The 21,538-nt window shown below is 55.4% G+C and overlaps 1 protein-coding gene across 1 annotated transcript in view; it reads right to left on the bottom strand.

Moving 5' to 3' along the window:
• ABTB2 (ankyrin repeat and BTB domain containing 2) overlaps window positions 1-21,538 on the bottom strand; it is a 170,347-nt gene that overhangs the window by 35,802 nt on the left and 113,007 nt on the right. Inside the window, exon 2 of the mRNA XM_008269616.4 lies at window positions 3,796-3,942. Coding sequence (XP_008267838.1) covers window positions 3,796-3,942 — 147 coding nt within the window. The remainder of the gene's footprint in view (window positions 1-3,795; window positions 3,943-21,538) is intronic.

Below are 21,538 nucleotides of genomic sequence, written 5' to 3'. Positions count from 1 at the left end.
GCTGCGGCCAGCGCACCACACTGATCTGATGACAGGAGCCAGGCACTTCTCCTGGTCTCCCATGGGGTGCAGGGCCCAAGCACTTGGGCCATCCTCCACTGCACTCCCTGGCCACAGCAGAGAGCTGGCCTGGAAGAGGGGCAACCGGGACAGAATCTGGCGCCCTGACCGGGACTAGAACCCGGTGTGCCAGCGCCGCAAGGCGGAGGATTAGCCTAGTGAGCCTCAGCGCCGGCCTCCATTGTAGTTTATAAAAGGTTTGACCTGTAGCAGCCTGGGGGCTGGGCTGGCTCTGGGTCTAGTGCAGGTGGCTCCTAGTGCTGTCTCAGAAACGTCCTGGAGCTTGAGAAGCGAGTAGGAAGCTCTGGGGAGCCGGGGTCTGCAGCCCAGCCACGCCCAGCAGCAGGGGAAAGCAAGCCCCCCCCCCCAGCCCCCACCCTGGGCACCATAAAAGACCTGATTAGAGGTCCTGCAGGTTTCACCCTGGTCCTTCCAACCCTCATTAGGCGCCATCCAATAAAAACAGCGGGGCGAGAGTCTGCAAGTTAGCGCTGTCTTCAGAAGACGGCTTCCAACACGTGGCTGGCTGCCCTCAAAGAGAAGTGTTTGGTTTCGTTTATTTCTCACTCCTTCCCTTTAAAGCTTTCCTGGGCAGACAGGGGCAGAGCAAAACACAAGAGCCCTGCTTCCCCGGGGCAGCAGGACTGGATACAGAGAGAGACTTCTCCCTTCCCTGGCAGGCTGGTCTCGGGAGGTGCAGGGAGGGCGCCCAGGTAGGACCCAGGGGAAACTCTGAGGTCCAGGAGCTCAGCGCCAAGTATCAGTAGCCTCATTAAGGTCTTTCGCCTCGGAGAGAAAAGTGCAACAATGCCTCCGCCTTGGACTCCTCCCTCCTCCACAGCCACCTTGCAGAAACCCTGGTTTCAGAGGGCGGGACAGACACAGCCTGTCCTGCTGTCCCTGGAAAGACGCTCAGGCGATGCTGCTTCTCTGTGACCTGGAGAGTGGCGGGGGCCAGGGCGGGGCTGGATCACAGGAGAGGTGTGGGAGACAAACCCTGGGTGGGACAGAACCCATCCCCTGTAAGACACACACATGCATGCATACACACATGTGCACAGACGCAGATACAATACACATGTGTGCACATACCTGCACACAGACATGCACATGGGCTGTGCATAGGTACACATGCATTGCACTCTCTGAGCGTCAGGTACTGCTGTCTGTGCCAGGGATATGGTTCTAAGCACCAGGGAGACAAAATCAATCAAGTCTGTATGAGTTGGAGGAGAGAGGTGAGAGACTACTCACAAGTAAGTTCAGCCTTTCAAATGAATAAATAGATCTTAAAAAAAAAAGTAAATTCAGGGGCACACCAAAAAGTTCATGGAAAAGTGGAATTAAAAGATGTTTATTTCAGTGTGAAGAAAATTTTTTGGAAAACATAACCTGTGTTTTCCGAGAACATTTTCAACACCCCGCATATCTCATGCATGTCAAGTGGTGGTCAGTGCTTTGAGTAAAACAAAAGTTGCCAGAGGAAAGACAGAGCGAGGGTGGGCGCTCACTGGCACAGGTGCTCTGGGAAGCCCGCTGGGTGAAATGCCATTTCAGTGGAGGCTTGAGAGAGTGAACCGCATACTTGGGTGTCAGGGGGAAACATCTTAGGCAGTGGGAATAGCCAGTGCAAAGGCCCTGGGGTGATCCTACTTTGGGTTGGGGGCTGAGGTGAGGAGTTTGGATTTTGCTGACCATGTGGGGAGTCATGGGGGTGAACAGGAGGAAAGGGACAGACAGCAGGCAGATGAGTGACATACCCTGACTTCTGTTTTCCACAGCCCCGGGCTTGGCTGGGTGGGTGGTGGTGGCAGGGGTAAAAGGGGCAGAGCCGACAGGGTGTGGTCTCTGGGACAGCAGGAATGGCACCCAGGAGTTGCTGAGTGCCCCCGCTGTTCCTGGCATGGATTCCAAAGCAAAAGCAAAGCTTGCCCTCGGCTTGCCTGAGTGGCTGGTGGCTGGGCTGCTGGCCCCGTGCAGGAGCCCATGGCCCTGAATGACTAAGAGCATGGCCCCAAGGCCAGGCACAGGGGGAGTCCAGCCCTGGACCTGAGCCTCTCTCTGTGACTCACGACAACCTCTCCTCTGAGCCCTACTTCCCTCCTCAGCAGGTGCCTCCATAAGCAGGAAACCGAGAGTCCCAAGTCCTGCTTTCTCTCCCGGCCCCATTAGGGATCTGCAACCTTGAACCTGGCACCTTCAGTTCCTGTCCTGGGGAAGGGGAGGAGGGAGGATGGGAGGAAGCAAGAAGGTTTGGCATTCACCGCTCAGGGCCCAGAAGACCTGAGGATGTCACAAACGGACAAGGCTGGGGCCATCCACGGGGTAGACTCAACAGAACACGGGGTTGGAAGCAGAGTGTGTGCTTTGGCTTCTTAGGTAGCAGGAATGGGGCTGGCGCTGTGGCATAGCAGGTAAGTCTCCGCCTGTGGTGCCAGCATCCCAGATGGGTGCCAGTGAAAGTCCCAGCTGCTCCACTTCTGATCCAGCTCCCTGCTAATGAGCCTGGGAAAGCAGTGGGAGATGGCCCAAGTCGTTAGGCCCCTGCACCCACATGGGAGACCTGGAAAAAGCTCCTGGCTTCAGATCAGCACAGCTCTAGCCACTGCAGCCAATTGGGGAGTGAACCAGCGGATGGAAGACTCTCTCTCTCTCTCTTTCTCTGTCTGTAACTATGCCTTTCAAATAAATAAATAAATCCTAAAAAATGAAAAAAAAAAAAAAAAAAAAAAGGAACAAGGGTAAGGAGAGGGAGAGCCGGGAGATGGCCTGGGCCTTTGTGCCCCTAACACATGTGGGAAGCCACTATCAAATGCGGAGGGTCAATTCAATGTTAGGGGGCTCCGACTGTGTTCCCTGGAGCCCCAAAGTCAGAGACAGCCCAGGGCCACCGCAGAGCTGGGGAAGGGAGCCAGGGGACCCTCCCTCCTCCTGCCAGAGTAGCCGTGCGGGCGTCTTCCTTCCTTTGACTGTGCTGAGGCTTTGGGGGCTTTCTTTCCAGAAAGAGCACCACTGGCAACTTCAGAGGCTTTGTGGCAGGCAGGTGAAATAAGAGAAACAGGCAGGGGCTGGCGCTGTGGCGGAGCGGGTAAAGCCACCGCCTGCAGTGCCTACATCCCACATGAGCACTGGTTCTAGTCCCGGCTGCTCCACTTCCGATCCAGCTCCCTGCTAATGCACCTGGGACGGCGGTGGAAGATGGCCCAAGTGCTTGGGTCCCTGCTCACTGCCGGCCATTGTGGCCATCTGGGGAGAGAGCCAGTAATGAAAGATCTGTCTTTCCCTCTTGTTCTCTGTTAGCTCTGCTTTTTTGAAATAAATAAATGAATCTTTAAAAAAGAAAGAAAAGGAAAGAAAATCAGGCCGGCTATAAGCTAGCCAGGGCTTAACCCATTTAATTGCTTCTTAGCTCCCAGTGACAGCAGCTGTGATGCTGGATGGGGCTCAGGGGCACTTGATCATCTGAATTTTCAAGAGAAATCAGAAATGCAGCTTTACATGGGATTAAACCTACACACTGACCACACCGTTCATTTGTGCCCTTGGCCACCACTTTGTCAGCCGTGGCTTGGGAAGATAAGAAGCGTGGAGGGGGAGAGGTTGGGGGAGGGGGAGGGAGGAGGGGGAGGAAAGAGGGGGGAGGAGGAGGTAGCAGAGGGAGGAGTGCAGTTTCTTCCCTGTCTTGTCTCTGCAATCCCTGCCCCACTGCCCGCTGGCTGTGGAGGCCACACTTACTCAGCTCCGAGATGCTGCCCACGCAGGTGGCCAGGAGGGACTGCTCCAGGGTCCGGAGCTCCAGCTGCGCGTAGGCGTCGGCTCGCTCATCGTGGCCCAGGGCCCCGCCGTTGTAGGGACTGAAGTAGGCGGGAAGGGACAGGACACCTGTGGGAAGCAAGGCAGACAGGTCAGACTCAGGGGGGAGGGGAGGCCGTGTGGACCCCGCTCTCCATCCCCCAACACAGCAGGTGTCAGAGCCTCGAGGATTCACAACTCTTCCCCACAGACAGCGGACAGCGCGGCGGGCTTTTCTCGGAGCTGCCCAAGGAACCAGCGTGCCTCGGTTCACGGGCCGTTCATCTGTGCACTGAGCACCTGACTCAGGATCTGGGGGTGACAGAGAGCTGGACCTGCGTTCCCACGGCCCTGGACTGGCTGAGTCAGAGGCAGGTGCCCGTCCTGCCCACTCAAAGGGGCAGTGCTGCCCGCACGGTCGTCCCACTTCTGCACGCTGCCCTGCTCTGCCTCAAGTCCCCAGCGGCTGGAAGCCACACGAGGAAGACTGCTGCTTTCTCTGCTCCAAGAGGGAGGTGTCCCAGCCACTGGCCAAGTCCAGTTAGTGTTTCTCATTAGCACGTCAGCGGCCGCGGGCCGGGGCTGTTGGAATCAGTCCCAAGGGGCAACCACAGCCTGCCCTTTCCCCAGCTCACTGTGCTCCTTCTTAGAAAGCACCAGTGGGGGCCACGGAGATTCTGGTCGCAGGCGGATTCCCAACTTCGGGGTAGCTGCGCTTCCTTGGTGCAAACCATCCCCACTCCAAATTCTTGTTTGTTTGCTTTTAGAAAAATACCCACGGAAATTTCATCAATCACTTTTGTTGCGGGGAGAAAAAATCTCTTAAAATTCCTTGAGATAACTGGAGAGCCCCTGGGACAGGGCCAAGCCCCGGCTGGGAATCTGGATCCTGACTGCGTGTGATGTGATGGGGGGTGAGGACAGGGCTGGGTGGTGTGGCGCAGTGGTGAGCGCAGGGCCTGCAAGGGCATTGGCAGGGCTCAGAACTCTGGCTCCTCATTTAGCGGCCGTGTGAGTGGACTTCCTGGGTTGGTCCATTGTGTGTTAACCAGAGACGGTGCAAGCACCTGGCTCGTGAGGATTCGTGAGGACTCCTTACCGGAGTCCATGCTCGAGCCGGTGCGTCGCTCGCACTGCCCAGTGCGGCTGCTGTTTCTGTCCTTTGTGTTGTGAATGAACGCGGACTCTATTCGCACGGTCGCCTCTGCTCTCTCTGGAACCCTAGGGCATGGGCTCCACTTTCGAGAGTGGGGGACGGGCATTGGGAGAGTTCAGGTAACTTGCCCAGGTAGCGTGGCAGGGCTGCGAGCCCAGAGGCTGATGAACACATCCCCCCCCCCCCCCAGGCTGTCCCTCCTAGCACGTGCAGGGCTGACTGCACAGCATGGCATAAAAGCATTTTCTCAAGGCTCTGTTTTGTCAGCAGGAGCTGCACCCACCCCCAGCCAGGGGCCTGGTTCCCTTAAAGCAGCCAGTCTCCCCGACAGCTGAGTGACCAAGCATGTTAGGAGGGGCTGGGCTGTAAGCATTCAAACAAACACGATGAAGCTGAAAGCCATCCCGGCTGTGAGCTCCGACTCGGGGCAGCCCAAACAGCTGGGAGGGCCCGGCGCAGCCCCGCTCCTCCAGAAATAACACTGGAGACATATGGCTCAAATTTATGGTGCTTAGGGCAAGGGGATAGGAAATTCAGCTGATTTGTCAGAGGATTCCCAGAGAGAAATATTATGTCAGTGGATCTCGTAACAGGAGCTGGCAGCTCCATTAATAATCGTTCCTGTTTTCCCAGTCATCACCCATCCAAAGGGGCTTTCACTTAATACTGGGGCACAAGTCATTAGGAGCCCATTATTATTAATAATAACCGATCGCTTCTGCATAGTACCTTTCGCTTTTTACATGGAGTAGTGGATTCTTCCAGTATGGGAGACAGGGCAGCTACCGCTGACTGTTACCAGGCTGACTACGTGCCAGGCCCTGCGGCAGCTCACCTGCCTGAGCACCTGCAACCTCCCCCGGCCTTCAGGACGTCTTATTCTCACCCATCTTACAGATAGCACAATGGAGGCCCCACGAAGTGAAGCGGCCGGGCCCAAGGTCAAGGAGGGCCAGATGTGGAACAGCAGCTGGTGAAATGCCCATGGCCTCCTGGTCTTTCTGCAAGCTAAGCAAACCCTGGTATTGGAGGGAAGAGAGGTCCCCTGTGGGCCTGGGGTTTGACAGGGGGAAACTTAAAGACAGACACAGAACTAGGACCTTCCTTGAATGGGTCTCCAGGTACCTGCTGCCCAAGGGTGCATGAAACCCGACTGATCAGGCTTTCTGGGACCCAGTCACACCACTCATCTTCCAACCTGCTCCCTAAGAAAGCTGTCTTCATGCCAATTCTGAATTCGTCCCCTCCCACATGAGCCACTCCCCAGCCCTTCTCCCTGGAGAGGGAAAAGACTGTCTTTAGATTCTCTCCACGCCTGATGTCTTCTCTTTCTCCCCACCATTGCCAGCCTGGTGCCATCAGCTCAGGCTAGGTCATTTCTGGGAAAAAGAATTTCTGAAAAGCGAAAAGGAAAGAAAGGGCATCTATGAGTTGCCACGGAGGAAAATCTTGCGGGGAAAGTTGTGTGTCTCAGGGCTTCCCATGGATCCTTCACCAGCTCACCGAGCCCCCGTCGAAAGCCCTGCTCTGCTCCGCGAGCGACACCTGTGTCACTCAGAACCCCGCCGGGAGGTGCAGCACCTGGTATGAAGCCAGACTGGCTTTGCCTCCGGCTTCTAGAAGCCAGCATTCGTGCTGGGACAGCATGCCAAGCCGGTGTGCCCCTGACTGCGTGTGTAGCCTCATTTTTCAGTCTACACAGAGAACCACAATCTCCCATCACTCGGTTTTTCTCACTCTGCCCAGCCCTTGGATCTCAGAACTCATTATCTCGCTCCCCATAGCCACCTCCTTCTCCTTCGCCGTCCCCTCCCTGGGCACAGTAGCACCTCGTCCGCCCGGTTGGTCAGACAGAGGCCTATGAGTCATCCTTATCAACTCTCTGCCTCCTCCACACCTCCACTCCGCCACCAGGCAGGCCTAGCTGCTTTTACCACCGAAATCTCTTGGGCTCCCATGACCCAGCTCAGGACATGACCTCCCTCCCTCCCTCCCCCACCGCCGGACACCGTGGCAGCCTCCTCACCAGCCAGGCTCTGGCTTCCAGTCTTAGGCCATCCCCTGCTAGGACCTCACTGCTCTGGCTACGGACTCTTCAGGGTCTCCCCACTGCCCTCACAAAGAAGCCCTGACTCCTTCGTACAGCGTAGAACAACTTTGCTTCTCTGAAATGCAGGGAGGAGAGTCACGCATCCAGTAAATGGGGAAAACACACTGATGTCAGCGGTTCCTCATTTCTCTAAGCTCCGTTCCAAGTGCTGGTCACATCCCTTTGCAGGTGGGGTGGTAGTGGGGGTGGGACGCAACCTGTTGTTGTCCAAGGTGAATCACCACTAGTGCCCAGAGAGGGCGCCATCGAGTCAGCTGGGGAACCCCAGGCTTGGAGACTGGAAACCCCGCCTTCCCGAAGCTTGTGCGCGCCAGCCAGGAATTACACTGGGATTCAGCTTGCAGAGGCCCAGTCCCCTCCAAGCAAGCAGCAAGCCAGAAGCAGATGCACTGCACGGCGGCGGGTGGAGGGACCAGACGGCCAAAGGAATCCCTGGGGAGCTGGCACGCTTCTCCATGGAGCATGGTGTGTGTATGTGTGTGTGTGTGTGTGTGTGTACGTGATGACATTCCAAGATTCCCAGCAATGGGATTCCAGACTCCACTGACCCCTAGGGATACTCAAGTGTCCCCTTGAAGGCTTTTCTGCCCCTGGTTCATTCCATCATTTAACTTCTGAGCAGTCAACAGGAGGAACAAAGAGACCTTGTTATTACTATTTTCTATGGTTTAACTTCCCTCCCGGCTATAACACCACCTTCCTGCCCGTACACAGCTGGACAGAGTGTAGCTTTTCTGAGCATTCACCAAAGGCCATCAAGTCTCAGAGGTACCCCTTCTAGACTCAGCAATGCCACTCCCACCCCTGCGCCCGGCTTGTACGTAAGCTTTCCGGGCCACAGGATGGCAGCGGGCCCAGGACCTTGCAGGCCTGTGTGCGCAGCCTCTTTCCTGGCCCTGCCCTGGCCCCTGCTGCCAGATCCACCGGGCGCCTGGCTGGGGGAGGCTCACTGGCCAAGGCAGCAAAAGCCACCTCTGAGAGGAAAAGTGGGAGGCAGGGATTCCTTCTTTGGTGCCCTAGTGGGGAAACTTGGCAGGGCCTCTCCTGCCAGTTTCCTTAGGAGCTGGAAGCTTTGGGTGGGGTTCAATCCTTAAGCTTCTGAAAATAAAATTCTATTGCCCCACGGAACGGTTTCCAAATAGTCCACTTACTCCAGCCCTTTTATTTATTTTTTAAGTGTTTCCACTCTCTGATCTGGAGTTTTATATAGAGTACGTTACTGCCCACTTGTCTATTAGTCATACCAGGACCAAGTGCTGAAAACTGAAGCGTGAGTGGCTTGTAGACAGCGAGCAGCGGATGTGAGAGGGGTTGCACGTTGCTCCTGATGGTCTAAATTCAGGGCGGGCAGGGGGATGGGCTGAGGCAAGGGGAAGATGGAAGAGGAGGAGACACCTGTACATGGCATGAAATAAGCTTGTGGGTGTCGCTCCCCCTCTTTGTGGAGGAACGACACAGGACCCTGCGCTGTTCTTTTGTCTGCTCGGCCCTCCCCGGGTTTGCTGCTGGTTCTTCCGGGTTGGCTACCGACCCTTCCACCTCCGTGGAAGGGCGGTTCCCCCTGCCACTTTCCCCACTTCCGCGGGGGAGCGGCACACCGCCGGCCGGCTCTCTCGGGGGCTGCTCAGGTGTTCCTTCAGCTAGATGTTCCTCTTAGATGTTCCTGGTGCATGTTGTCTCTCTCCTCCTTTATAGTCCTCTTCCACCAATCCCAACTCTGCTACCCACACGCCGAGCACGCTGCTCTCCTCCAATCAGGATCAGGATCAGCTCCTGCAGGTCATCACTCAAGTTGGCGAGAGGCAGCTGCGTAGAAGCTGTTTATTCCTCTCCCAGCGCCATATTGTGGGAGAGCAGATGTATAGAATAAGTCTTAATTCCAGTAACAGCCTAGTCCGAGTTGCTCCCCACAGTGGGGCTGTCAATCATCCATGGAAAAGTGGCTCAGCAAGGGGCATCCAAGGGTCACCCTATTCCTGGACAAACCCAACTTAAGATGACGCCACTGTGCTGCATAGTCTGAGTCCAAGTTCAGAGAAGATGGAGGAAGACAGGGAGTGGGGGAGGGGTCTGCACTGGGCTTGGGAAGCAGGCTTTAACCACCGGTTAGTAAGCAAGGGAGATGGGCTACCATAAACCGACCAGTCAGTCTGCTAGGGATGGGGTGAATGAGGTTTGGCACCCCCACAAGGGCCCCAGCAGCAGGGACTGCCACCAACCCATTTTGCCAGCAGGGGGCACTGAGGCTTGGATGGGCTAGGTCACTTGGCTAAGGTCCACGGCTAGAAGACAACACAGGTGGGGTTCAGATTCAGCCTGACCCACGTGAGTCCCTGCTGGCCACCAGGACACCACTCTGCCTATCACGTGCGGCTGAGGCCAGATGGGGAAGGAGAGGTGCACCAGGCTCTCCCCATTCAAAGCCAGGGCCGGAGTTCTTCCTTTGTCATTCCCCACCCCCCAATTTATCAGAGGGGCAGAGAGACAGAGACAGATGGACACAAACACAGAGAGCTTTCCCACTGCTGGTTCATATCCCAGCTGCCCACAACAGCGCTGGGGCTGAGCCAGGCCAAGCCCAGAAGCCCAGAACTTAATGCAGGTCTTATATGTGGGTGGCAGGTGCCCCAGCTCTTGAGCCTTCACTGCTGCCTTCCAGGGTCTGCATTAGCAGGAAGCTGGAATCAGGAACGGAGCCAGGACTCGAACCCGGGCACCCTGAAAACAGGAAGTGGGTTTCTCAATCAGTGTCTTAATCACCAGGCCAAATGCCTGGCCCCTTCTCTTTCTATGGGCAGGAAATGAAAAGCAAATAACAGGCAAGCTCCGGTGAACACTTTGCTCCTGCTAAGTTATCAGGGCACCACAGGCAGTGCAAGGTGGTCCTCTGGCGAAGGCAGGCCTGGGCCAGGAGCTCCCCATTAAACCGTGAAATAATAACGCACAGTTAAGACTGCGCAGTGAGCTGGCAGCCAGGGAGGCCAAGGCAGATGAGGCATAGCACGCACACGGCCAGTGACACCGGTTCTCCCCCAGAACCAGGGAAAAAGGCAGACCTCACCCCGGCTCCTGGGCTCGAATTCACCCCATGGGCAGGCTGCAGGGGTCCTGCTAGCGGACCTGGTGGTGTGGGTGGGAGGTGGGGTGGGGAACTCTTTCTCCTCCAGTGGGCTCCAAGCAGGGTGAGGATGGAGAAGGGGAGAGAGGGGCTGCCACAGAACCCAGGCACCCCACAAGACAGTGCAGACGCCCCTGGAACCCCCACCGGGAATGCCGGCTCCATGGCATTTTAGTGAACTGTTTCATTAAAATAAATAGCGGTTCTCTCGCGGACCTAGAGGAAGACTACTGAGTGCCTATTAAAAACAAGCAAGTTGGTAGAGATTGTGGATGGCTGTTTAATTTCTCTGAAGCAAAAGCCTCATAAAAGGCAGCATGTTAGCGTGTTCACTCCCATTTCCCCTCTTTGCAAGAGAGTAAAATAAAGCCAGAGGAACCACCCAGATCAATTTCAGGAAATTAAACCTAAAGGTGACCTCTGGAAAAATCCAGCAGTAGTCACAACAGCGGGCAGTGCAGGGCAGAAATCTAACATCGCAGCCACTGAGCGTTTTCCTGTGGAAAGAGCTCCGAGGTATTTAGAATACAGTACTCTCGAAAGAGCTTCTGGGTGGGCTCCCTCTGCAGCACTGATGTAACACACTGAGAATTCAGACTGACCCTGGGAAGCAGGGGTCTGAGAGCTCCGGCCTCCGAGGACAAGTCCAGCACATGACCGTGGCCCTTGGTCTCATGCTGCCCTTGACCAAGGTGGATGCACACATGGGTTGCTGTAAGCCGAGGACTTACAGTTGCTGTGAGCCATCTTTCATGTAAAGCAGCACACGCACACACATGTTACACATGTAGGGACTGTCACGGAGTAAAGGCAGAACTTAAGGATAGCGAAGGAACAACCTGGAGGCCACCTCCTAAAATACCCACATCTGATGTGCCAGGCTGGAGTGGCTCTCTGTCAGGCTTAGGAAAAAAACGTGCTCTGACCTCCGGTACTTTCCACTTCTTACAATGGGCGTGACTTACTGGTGATAACACAAGTGTAATGAAAGACGCTGGAGGGGAGGAGGCAGAGAGAGAGGCAGAGGCTTCTGACCAACGGAACAGCCACAGTGTCCAATACGGCAGGAAACTGGCTCTCTGAAGTTTATTATGTTTTTAGATAATCAAAGTTCTTTGAGAAATGCTTACTTTCATTTGCTTGAAAGGCAGAGTGTTGGGGGGTGGGGGGGGGGGGAGAGAGAGAGAGAGAGAGAGAGAGAGAGAGACAGACAGACAGACTGAGCCTGGTTGAAGCCAGGAGCCTGGAACTCCATCCCTGTCTCCCACGTAGGTGCAGGGTCCCAAGCTCTTGGGCTGTCCTCCATTGCCTTCTCAGGCACATTGGCAGGAAGCTGGATTGGAAGCGTAGAAGCGGGGTCTTGAACCAGCACTCCATTCAGGATGCTGGCATGGTAGGTGGTGGCAGCTTAACTGGCTGTGCCACAACGCTGGCCCCAAAATTAAATTAAAAAGTGAAAATGGTTCACAAACCCGCCGTTACTATCAAGTTCGGCGCAAATGCTTGGGACAGAGATCAGCTAACATCGGGCAGAGATTTCTGCGGGCAGTGTTTTCAGTGTTTTTTTGTTTGTTTCCTTCATGGCTTTGCACATTCTTTATAACGAAGTCATGGCTGCAACCATCGTGAGCGCACAGGTGAAAAAACAGAAAAGGAAAACCTGATTGTCTTGCAGAAACTTCACTTTTAAAGTAAGTAGATGGGGGAAATACTCCTTTAGGAGGAATGTCAGGTGGGAGCCGTCCCACGCAGCTAACCAGGAGGGGTGTCTCTCTCAGGGTGAGTCAGCCCCTCACCTGGCCCCCGGCGGTGGTGACTCACCCAGGGGCTGCGTCACCGCTGGGACTCCCCGGGGCATCTTGCCGAGGCTGCTGCCCTGAGCCAGGCTGAGTGAGGATGACTTCTCACACCACGTGGCCAGCATCGTCATGAGTGGGCAGGGAGGCTGACCGTGGGGCTGGGGCCGCGAGAGGAAGTGGAAATGGGCAGGAGGGCTCCGTGGGTCAGCCCAGGGAGGAACAAAGAGGGGGCAAGAAGAGTCCTGGCACCTGTTAACAAACACAAGGAAGGCACCCCTTTAGGGGCTTTTACACACACACACACACATACACACACACACACACCCCTTGCCAATATCACAAGGCGTAGGGCTGAGGGCCAGGACATGTATTAATAGAACTGGAGCACATTAGTTACAAATGCACCTCCCTGGAGCCCCGCTCACCAGCAGCACCTGTTCCCAGCAGCTTCGGTTCCAGTTCCCAAGAGCTCAGTTCTGGAGGACACCGAGTCCTAGGGATGAGGGTTCGAAGCCCAGCTCTGCCACTTGATAGCTGTGTGATCCATACTACTTATTTCACTTCTCTGGGCCTCAAGCTGCTCCTTTTTATAAAACTGGCCTACTGATCACACCGAATTCCCAAGATTATTTTTCTATTAGGAGAGGTTATATAGGCAAGCACTCATCAAAAGGCCTGACGCACAGTAAGCGTACAGTAAATAGAAATATGTTATAAATGCCTCGCTCTTCCCAGGCTGACGGCTTTGGGATAAGGGCACCAGATACCATCTAAAAGCTAGTGTCACTATTAAGAGCAGGGGAGGGGTGCAAGACCACTCTGCTACAGGTCACATTCATCACTCGGAAGGTCATTCATCCTGCCTTTGGTCGCTCATTTATCCAACAACTGTTTACTGGTTAGCAATGTGCCAGCGGCCGCTGCTGTGGTGTTGTGGGTAAAGCCGCCACCTGCAGTGCCGGCATCCCATATGGGCACTGGTTTGAGTCCCTGCTGCTCCACTTCCGTTCCAGCTCTCTGCTAATGCACTTGGGGAAGCAGCAGAAGATAGCCCAAATGTTTGGGCCCCTGCCCTGATATGGGAGGCCCAGAAGAAGCTCCTGGCTCTGGCAGGGCCCAGCCCCAGCTATTGTGGTCATTTGGGGACTGAACCAATGGGTGGAAGATCTCTCCCTCTCTCTCTCTCCCTCTTGTTCTGTAATTCCGGCTTTCAAATAAATAAATAAATCTTAAAACACAAACAAAAAGACCTGTCTCCAAATACAGCTGCAGTCTGAGGTCTAGGGGGTTAGGACTTCCACAGATGGATCTGATGGGGACACAGTCCTGCCCCCAGACAGACTGTCAGTGATTGGCAGATGAAGCGATTCCGACGCGAGAGGTCCTGGAATCCAGTGGTTGTCAGTTTTTAAGCCACGAGTCCTGTGTTGAAATGAAATCGTGGGGACCGTCCTACCACGACCACTGCTGAAATACACTGCCCAGGCTGCGGGCTTTGGAACCGTCCCTCGGACCTTGTTGAGAGCAGAGTGGTTCGGCTGAGCCTGGGCCTCCCCGGGGGCTGCAGGTAGCACACTCACAGGAGCTCCCTCCACGGGCGGCCTCTGGGGCAGACCACTCAGTGGAGCTCCACTCATTCAAAGGTTATTTAAATTTAAACAACAACAACAACAACAAACACAAACCCGCATCGGAGGGCAGGTGCTTAGCAGGGTGGCTGAGCTGCTGTGTGGGATGCCTGGGCTCCGGAGGCTGGTTCGGCTCCCCAGGCCAGCTCCCCGCCAACGTGCACCCTCAGAGGCAGCAGGCGATGGCTCGAGTAGTTGGGTCTCAGTCACCGACATGGGAGACCTGGATTGAGTTCCTGGCTCCTGACTTCAACCTGGCCTGGCCCCAGCTGCTGTGGGCATTTGGGGAATGAACCAGAGGATGGGAGAGCTCTCTTTCAAATAAAGTAAAATAAATAAAAAATTTTAAAGAATCCAGGAAACAAAAAGATGAAAATAAAAATCACCATGATTTCACCACTCAGAGACAGTCAGCACTGACACTTTGGTACAATATTCCTTCACACTCTTGAATATCACCCGTGCCCCCGTGTGCATCTCTGCTCTTAATTTAAAAAGCAGAACTAACCCCACCTGCTTTAAGCACTTTTTTTTTTTTCCAGTAACCATCTTATGGACATCTTTCAATACCTCCCAAGGCATCAAAGCATTGTTTCTGCCCATGACTTTCTTTTTAAAAAAGGACTCTCCCCCTCCAGAAAAAAATTTATTTATTTGAGAGGCAGAGTTACAAAGAGAGGGAGAGACAGAGAGAAAGGTCTTCCATCTGCTGGTTCACTCCCCAGATGGCCACAACGGCCGGAGCTGAGCCGATCCAAAGCCAGGAGCCAAGAGCTTCTTCTGGATCTCCAACAAGGGGTGCAGGGGTCCAAGGACTCTGGCCCCCTTCTACTGCTTTCCCAGGTCATAGCAGAGAGCTGGATGGGAAGTGGAGCAGCTGCGACTCGAGCCAGTGCACATATGGGATGCTGGCACTGCAGGTGGAGGCTTAGCCCACTATGCCACCACGCCGGCACCCTGGCCATGACTTTCAATGGCTGCATTGAAAGGCACCATTTTTTAAAAAAATTATGATTATGATTATTTTATTTTTTAAGTATTTATTTGTTTTGAGAGAATTGCAGAGAGAGGGAGAGACCGAGAAAAAGAGCACTTGGAACATCTTCTGCTTTTCTCAGGCCATTAGCAGGGAGCTGGATTGGAAGTGGAGCAGCAGGGACTTGAACTGGGGCCCATGTGGGATGGCGGCATTGCAGGCGGTGGCTTTATCTGCATCTCCACAACGCGGGCCCCAGCATGCAGCATTCGAAGAGCTCTTACTCTAGGGGAGTCAGGAAGGAGAGAGCTGTCAACCCCACTGAGCTCCAGCACTCAAGGAAGCCCTGCCTGCTACCTGCCCTGCAGCGGATGCCCCGAGCAGCCACGTGGGCGGTGAGTGACCTCCTGGAGCCTCAGCGGGCCTCGGGGACCCACATCGGCGGCCCCAGCTCAACCTCAGCTTGAAAACCATCTCTCCCAGATATAGCGTGGAGCTGCAGGAAGACATGGGGCTTCCTACCTAGCGCCCCTGGACATCCCTGCTCCCCCTCCGAGGCCACCCACTTGTGGCCCTGCCTCTCCATGGGAAAGCAAGGACCCTCAAGGAACCCAGGCAGGAAGGTGACCTGCCATGTGATCCCCAATTGTGGGGTAAGAGAGAGCCTGAAGTCAGCTTTCCTGGAAGGGCGGGCTGACCCTTGGGGGCATCTCCGCCCATCCACCCTGGCCCCCGTCTTGGGGGTTGGGGCAGTGACCTTGTGCGCTTGCACAGCAACTGCGGGCCTTGGCCCGAAGCCCCCCACTGTTTGTTTTACAAACTCCTACTTACAGTCTCAAATTAGGCTCGTTAAGCAGGCCGCTCCCCGTGGGGCTGTAAACGTCACTGGACAAGAGGGGAGTGAGTTTACGAGGCTGGCGTGCGATCTGCCCACCAGTGCAGCCGAGGGCCTGCTGGAAACAGTGACTCGGCGGCCGCTCTGGGCAGAACCCCTGCTCACCCTTCCGGCTAGGGGGGCGCTGGGGAGGGACAGGGTGACCCTTCCCAGAGGGCTGCGCAGGCTCTGCCCTGCACTCCAGTGCCGCTGAGGGGTGCAGTGCTCGCCTCACGGTCTCGTCCATCTCCCTCTGAAGCCCCCCAGCTCCGTGGACCCTCACTGCCCCCCACTAGTCACTGTCCCAGCCCAGGCTGCCCACCCCACCCCCATGCTCTGGGCCGACTAGCCTTATCTCCCCGCCGCCACCCCGGGGGTCCTTCCCCTGCCTGGGCCACCATGTCCCAGGGTCATCACTAGAATCCAAGCTGGGCAGCAAGCCTGTGTGGCTTGAAGCTCACGGTCCACTCCCGGCCACCTGCCAGGTGGCAGAGATGAGGGCGAATCAGCTGCACTGACCTCCTTGGCTAAGCGACAGGAGGCGCTCTCTCTGTACCAGGCCTCTACAGAGCACACAAAACACCACCCCTCCCCACCCCCAAAGCAGAAGAGCACCTGGTGCGGTATCTGGCCAAGGCTGGAAGGAGCCACTGCCACTGGACAGGCCTCGGAAGCAGGGCTCTGACACCCCAGAGCTTACAGACACATCCCTGCCACCCCCCCAAAGAGAGCTGACCCGCAGCTACCTGGAGACCTGTGTGTCCCCTCATACCGCGGGCGCAGGCTTCTCGCCTGCAGACTCCAGCCCCTCTCCCAGCCGGAAGCCAGGACCTGAAGCACAACCTCAGGGTGGTGTGCGTGTGCGTGTGCGTGTGTGTGTGCGTGTGCCTCTCCCAACTGATTCAGAAAAGAACAGGCGAGCCACGTCCCTCCTTCTGAATGCTGAATCCCTCAGATTTGCCCATTGCTGCCCTGGTGGTCCCGTCTTTGTCCAGCCTCGCTCTCCACCCAGTGACTCATCCTCACAGCATGGCTAACAGCCCCAGCCCATGGCTTGGTGGGTTCAGTCTCACTGGCAAGGTGGACGTGGGGAGTAACAGGTTCTCTGTGCCTCAGTTTGCCTCTCTGCAAAATGGGGACAGCACCTACTCCGAGAGAATCAGAGTAAGGATTGACTGAGGGGAGGCGCACAGGTGTTCTGGGCACAGACAGCAAGGCAAAGGGGCCCCGGCTCCATCACAGGGAAGTGGCCCAGCATCTGTAAGTCGATGATGGTTGAGTTTTAAACAATTTAGATATAGCTCATGTATAAAAGGATTCACCCTTTTAAAAGGTACAGTCCTTTGGATTTTAGTACGCTTGGTCTACCCTGCGTGTGGTTCATCTGTGCCACTGCTGGCAGCCATGGGGGTCCTGCCCACCCTGGCCATCGAGAGCGGTGCCACTGTGAGCACCCCTGCACGAGTTTTTCGTGTGAACAGACATTTCCACTTCTCTTGGGTATACACGTCGCAGTGCAATAGCTGGGTCAGGTGAAAATTCTACATTTTGACTTTTTGGGGCTCACCAGACTTTTTCACAGTGGCTTCCCCAGCAGTGTGGGTCCCCGTTGCTCTGCATCCTTGCCAACACTTGCTATCGTCTATTTTTCTGGGTACATCCTGGGAGGGATATGTATCCCTACGTACACTATATCCTTATGCGCTAGCTTTTCAAGAAACCTGTGTGATTATTTTTCTTTCCCACCAAAGCGGCACTGACTTCTGTGCTCCCTTAAAAGAAGCGCCACTGCCAAGGACATGGAAGAAGCTTGTGGAGGAATAAGAAGAACGCACACTGATCAAGAAATCAGGAGCTCAGGATGACCCTGAAGGATTACGCCCTCTCAGTGGCTACACACTACATTACGATTTTTATTTTTGTAGGAATAACTAATGCGTGTTTGCTGCTGAAAACGAAAGAAAATACAGCCACGTGCAAGGTGGACAATATAAGCAATCCACAATCCCATCACTTGGGGAAGTCTTGAGACATTTCTTAAACTGACAATGTTCTTTCATTTCACTTGTTACCCCCCAAAGCATTTTCTCGCGCCATTAGAGACCTCTGCAAGAGGCCTCTGAACTTGGCCACACAGCTGCTGCCTCTTGTTTCAGTTCTACAGTCCACTTGGCTCCTGTTCTTCGCGAGGGTTCGCTTTGCTCTCCTCTGCAGCTCAGCGCTGCTCAGGGCTCAGCAGCAGGGCCCCTGTGTGGATACACCTGCCGGGGAGCGGGCAGAGGCCCTGCAGAAACCCCTGAGGAGGCCGGAGGGTGGACAGACACCCATACACACACACACACACACACACACACCCCTTGCCCACACATTTCCCCGTGACAACCGTTCTGATCCCAGAAAGCAGAGAGGGTGGACCAGCAGACTCTGCATTCACAGCCGCGGGCCAGGGCTGCGTTTGGATGCTAACAAGTTCACAAACCCTGCTAAAGGGCAGCACAGCTCCGCGAAGGGGAATCTGAGTGTCGCGCTGGGGGTTGAATTCTGGCTTAGTCACTCAGCCAGCACCCTGGCCCAGGCCTCAGTCTTCCTGCAGTAAAATGGGGGCCAACACCACCTCGGGCATCTTGCAGGGTGCCGTCACGTGCCTGGGACTCAGTATGTGCACAACAGTGGTGCCAGGGGCAGGCAGTGGGCAGAGAAGGCTCCGGTAACTTGGTGGTGGGCAGGACCCCTCAGCACCTCCAAGTGATGCTGGCCTGAAGCTCCTGGGGCACGGGTCGGCCCTTAATGGTCTAAAGCTGGGTGCCTCTGCAACCCTTCCCCTCTGCTTTGCACCACAAGACCTTAGCAGAGACTTAAGTTTCTGAACTGCGTCTCTGGAGTACAGGAAGGGATTTTTCCCTGTCCCGGCTCCTCCCCTGCTGGGGTGGGGCAGAGGTGGCAGGAGCGGCTCCCTGGAGGTGGTGCTCAGTCTGTGAGTCACTCCGGGACTTCCGGGGTGAGGTCACGCGGGGTGGCTATTTGTGGACACCTTGGCGGGGCCAGCTGATCGCTGACTCAGCGAGGCAGAGGGAAGGGAGGGGGAGCCCCCATCGCAACTGGGGCCCCGCTGACTGCTGATAGCTACTGAGGAGAACGGTTATTCTCCCTGCCCCTGCCTTCCCAGCCAGCAAGACAGGGCTTCCCCTGGGGAGATTCCTGGTGACTTTCACTGATAAGAGCTGTAACTGCCACACCCGGGTGAGGCTGGCCGGGGGAAGGCACCAGGGCTGGTCGCTCCTCGAGACGCAATTCCCTCCTCCACCGCCCCCAGCACCCTGCACCGTGGGAACACAGTGGATGCCAACTCTGGCTGCGCCTCCCACAGCACTTGGATTGGCATGAAAACACTTGGCTCCCAGGCTGTGCCAAGTGCGGGGCCACATTCAGGTGACCGAGCGCTGTCTGATGAGACACCGAGTTACCTGGCTCTGCCTCGGAAGAGCTCGCTTGACACATGTAGAGCAGAGGACTTCAAAAAGTTTGTGGTGGGCCGGCGCCACAGCTCACTAGGCTAATCCTCCGCCTTGGGGCGCCGGCACACCGGGTTCTAGTCCCGTTCGGGGCGCTGGATTCTGTCCCGGTTGCCCCTCTTCCAGGCCAGCTCTCTGCTGTGGCCTGGAAGTGCAGTGGAGGATGGCCCAAGTGCTTGGGCCCTGCACCCCATGGGAGACCAGGATAAGTACCTGGCTCCTGCCATCGGAGCAGCGCAGTGCGCCAGCTGCAGCGCGCCTGCTGCGGCGGCCATTGGAGGGTGAACCAACGGCAAAGGAAGACCTTTCTCTCTGTCTCTCTCTCTCCCTGTCCACTCTGCCTGTCAAAAAAAAAAAAAAAAGTTTGTGGAAAATAGTTAAGTTTATTTTGGTGCCCAAAACCCTGAAATCCGTGTATATGCAGCGGTCTTCAAATAGTTCATGGAAAATGCTTATTATGAAAAAAAAAAAATAACTGTGCTAGGATTTCAAATGTTTTTGTACCTAAACAAACTGATTTTTAAATCCCGTTTTCCAGCAACTTTGAGAAATGCTCTCACACAGAAATTGTTTGTTTACTTGCTTTACCTGTTCAGTGTCTGGCGCCGTCCTCTCCCCCACCCCACGTAGGCTCCTTATGACACAGGCTGCCTGGACAACACCAGGCACGTGGTAGCTCCTCAGCCAACAGTTTTTGGAGAAAGTGAATGCCGTCCACCAGCTGTCACCACGGCCCTGGGTGAGTTCATCTCCTGACCTGTGTCTTCATCATGTGTAAAATGCATATGGTTTCTCCTCTCTCATGGTTATGCCTAAGTCACCTAAAGCACTAAACCCAATTCCTAACACATATGAAAGTGCTTCAGAAGGTTTATGGGAGGTCAGAGTTACGGCACAGCTGGGTACACTGCATGTGAGACACCACCATCTGGTATACAATTTGGGAGGACCTGGGATCGAGTCCTGTCGCTGCGGCTGGTGTGCTGAGGCTGGTGCGCTGCGGCTGGCGCAGCGCGCTGATCCAAAGCCAGGAGCGAGGTGCTTATCCTGGTCTCCCATGGGGTGCAGGGCCCAAGCACTTGGGCCATCCTCCACTGCACTTCCGGGCCACAGCAGAGAGCTAGCCTGGAAGAGGGGCAACTGGGACAGAATCCGGTGCCCCGACCGGGACTAGAACCTGGTGTGCTGGCGCCCCAAGGCGGAGGATTAGCCTAGTGAGCCGCGGCGCTGGCCCCTCTTCTTCTTTTAAGATTGATTTATTTGAAAGTCAGAGAGAGAGAGAGAGAGAGAGAGAGATTTCTTCATCTGCTGTTTCACTCCACAAATGGCTGGGGCTGGTCCAGTCTGGAGCCAGGAGCCCAGAACTCTATCCAGGCCTCCCATGTAGGCAGGGGCCCAAGTGTTGGGGCCATCTTCCCCTGCTTTCCCAGGAGCGTTAGCAAGGAGCTGGATTGGAAAGCAGAGTAGCTGAGACTTGAACTCTGACATAGGATGCCAGCGTGGCAAGTGGCAGCTGAATCCGCACCACACCACCAGTCCCCCGCCTCTGCTTCTGGTCCAGCTTCCTGCTGATGTGCTGGGGCCACCTGATGATGGCCCAAGTGCTGAGTCCTTGCTCTCCATTTGGGAAACTCAGATGGAACTCCAGGCTCCTTGCTTCAGCCTGACCCAGCCCTGGCTTTCAAATAAATGAATAAGCCTTTTAAAAACCATTTATGGAAACATGAGACCAAAAGATAAATTTATTTTGGTGCAAACAATGTTTTTGATGCCTAGGAAGGCAGTGAATGATGTCCTAATCATTAGAGCCCCTGCCACCACGTGGGAGATCAGGATGGAGCTCCTGGCTCCTGATTTTGGCCTGGTCCAGCCCTGGCTGTTGTAGCCATTTGGGGAGTAAATTTATGGAAGGAAAGATAGACAATGTCTTTCTCTCTCTGATGCTTTGCCTTTCAACTAATAAATCTTAATTTTTTTTCTTAAAAAGCCATGCATACTTTTCCCATAATACACATTTTCCATGGACTTTGTGAAGACCCCATAGCAAGGGTTCAATAAACCCATACATGGGCTCTCTCTGTTATCGTCAGAGGTGACAGGGTCCCAACTACACAATGAATTAGGCTTGTTCAATGAGTGCCCCCAGCAAGTGGGGGGGGGATCAAAAGGCACTGGGGCCTGAGATGGCCCCTCCCAAGAGGATTTGCCCTGTGGGGACCCCCGTCTGGCTTCTCCCCCGCCAGCCCCGGGAGCAGCAGAGAGCAGCCCATCACTCATGGCCATTTTGCAGAACCTGGTCCAGCTAAAGGCACTCATTAGCCGCGGGAGGTCAGTGTCTGCTAATGGAACTGTCTTGGTCCCTCTTGAAAGAATCCAGCCACGGCCACAGCCACGGCCAAGCAGAGCTGGGGCCAGGACCAGCGCAGCAGGAGGTTTCCTTCCTGCCCAGGAACAGGGGCAGGTGAGCAGCCCTCCCGCCTGGGGCTCCTGGGGACAGCCCTGTGGGGATGAGG

Source organism: Oryctolagus cuniculus, chromosome 1, assembly GCF_964237555.1.
Source record: "Oryctolagus cuniculus chromosome 1, mOryCun1.1, whole genome shotgun sequence".
NCBI lineage: Eukaryota > Metazoa > Chordata > Mammalia > Lagomorpha > Leporidae > Oryctolagus > Oryctolagus cuniculus.
The sequence above is the reverse complement of the archived record's forward strand: the minus strand, read 5'-3'. Positions and strand labels throughout refer to the sequence as shown.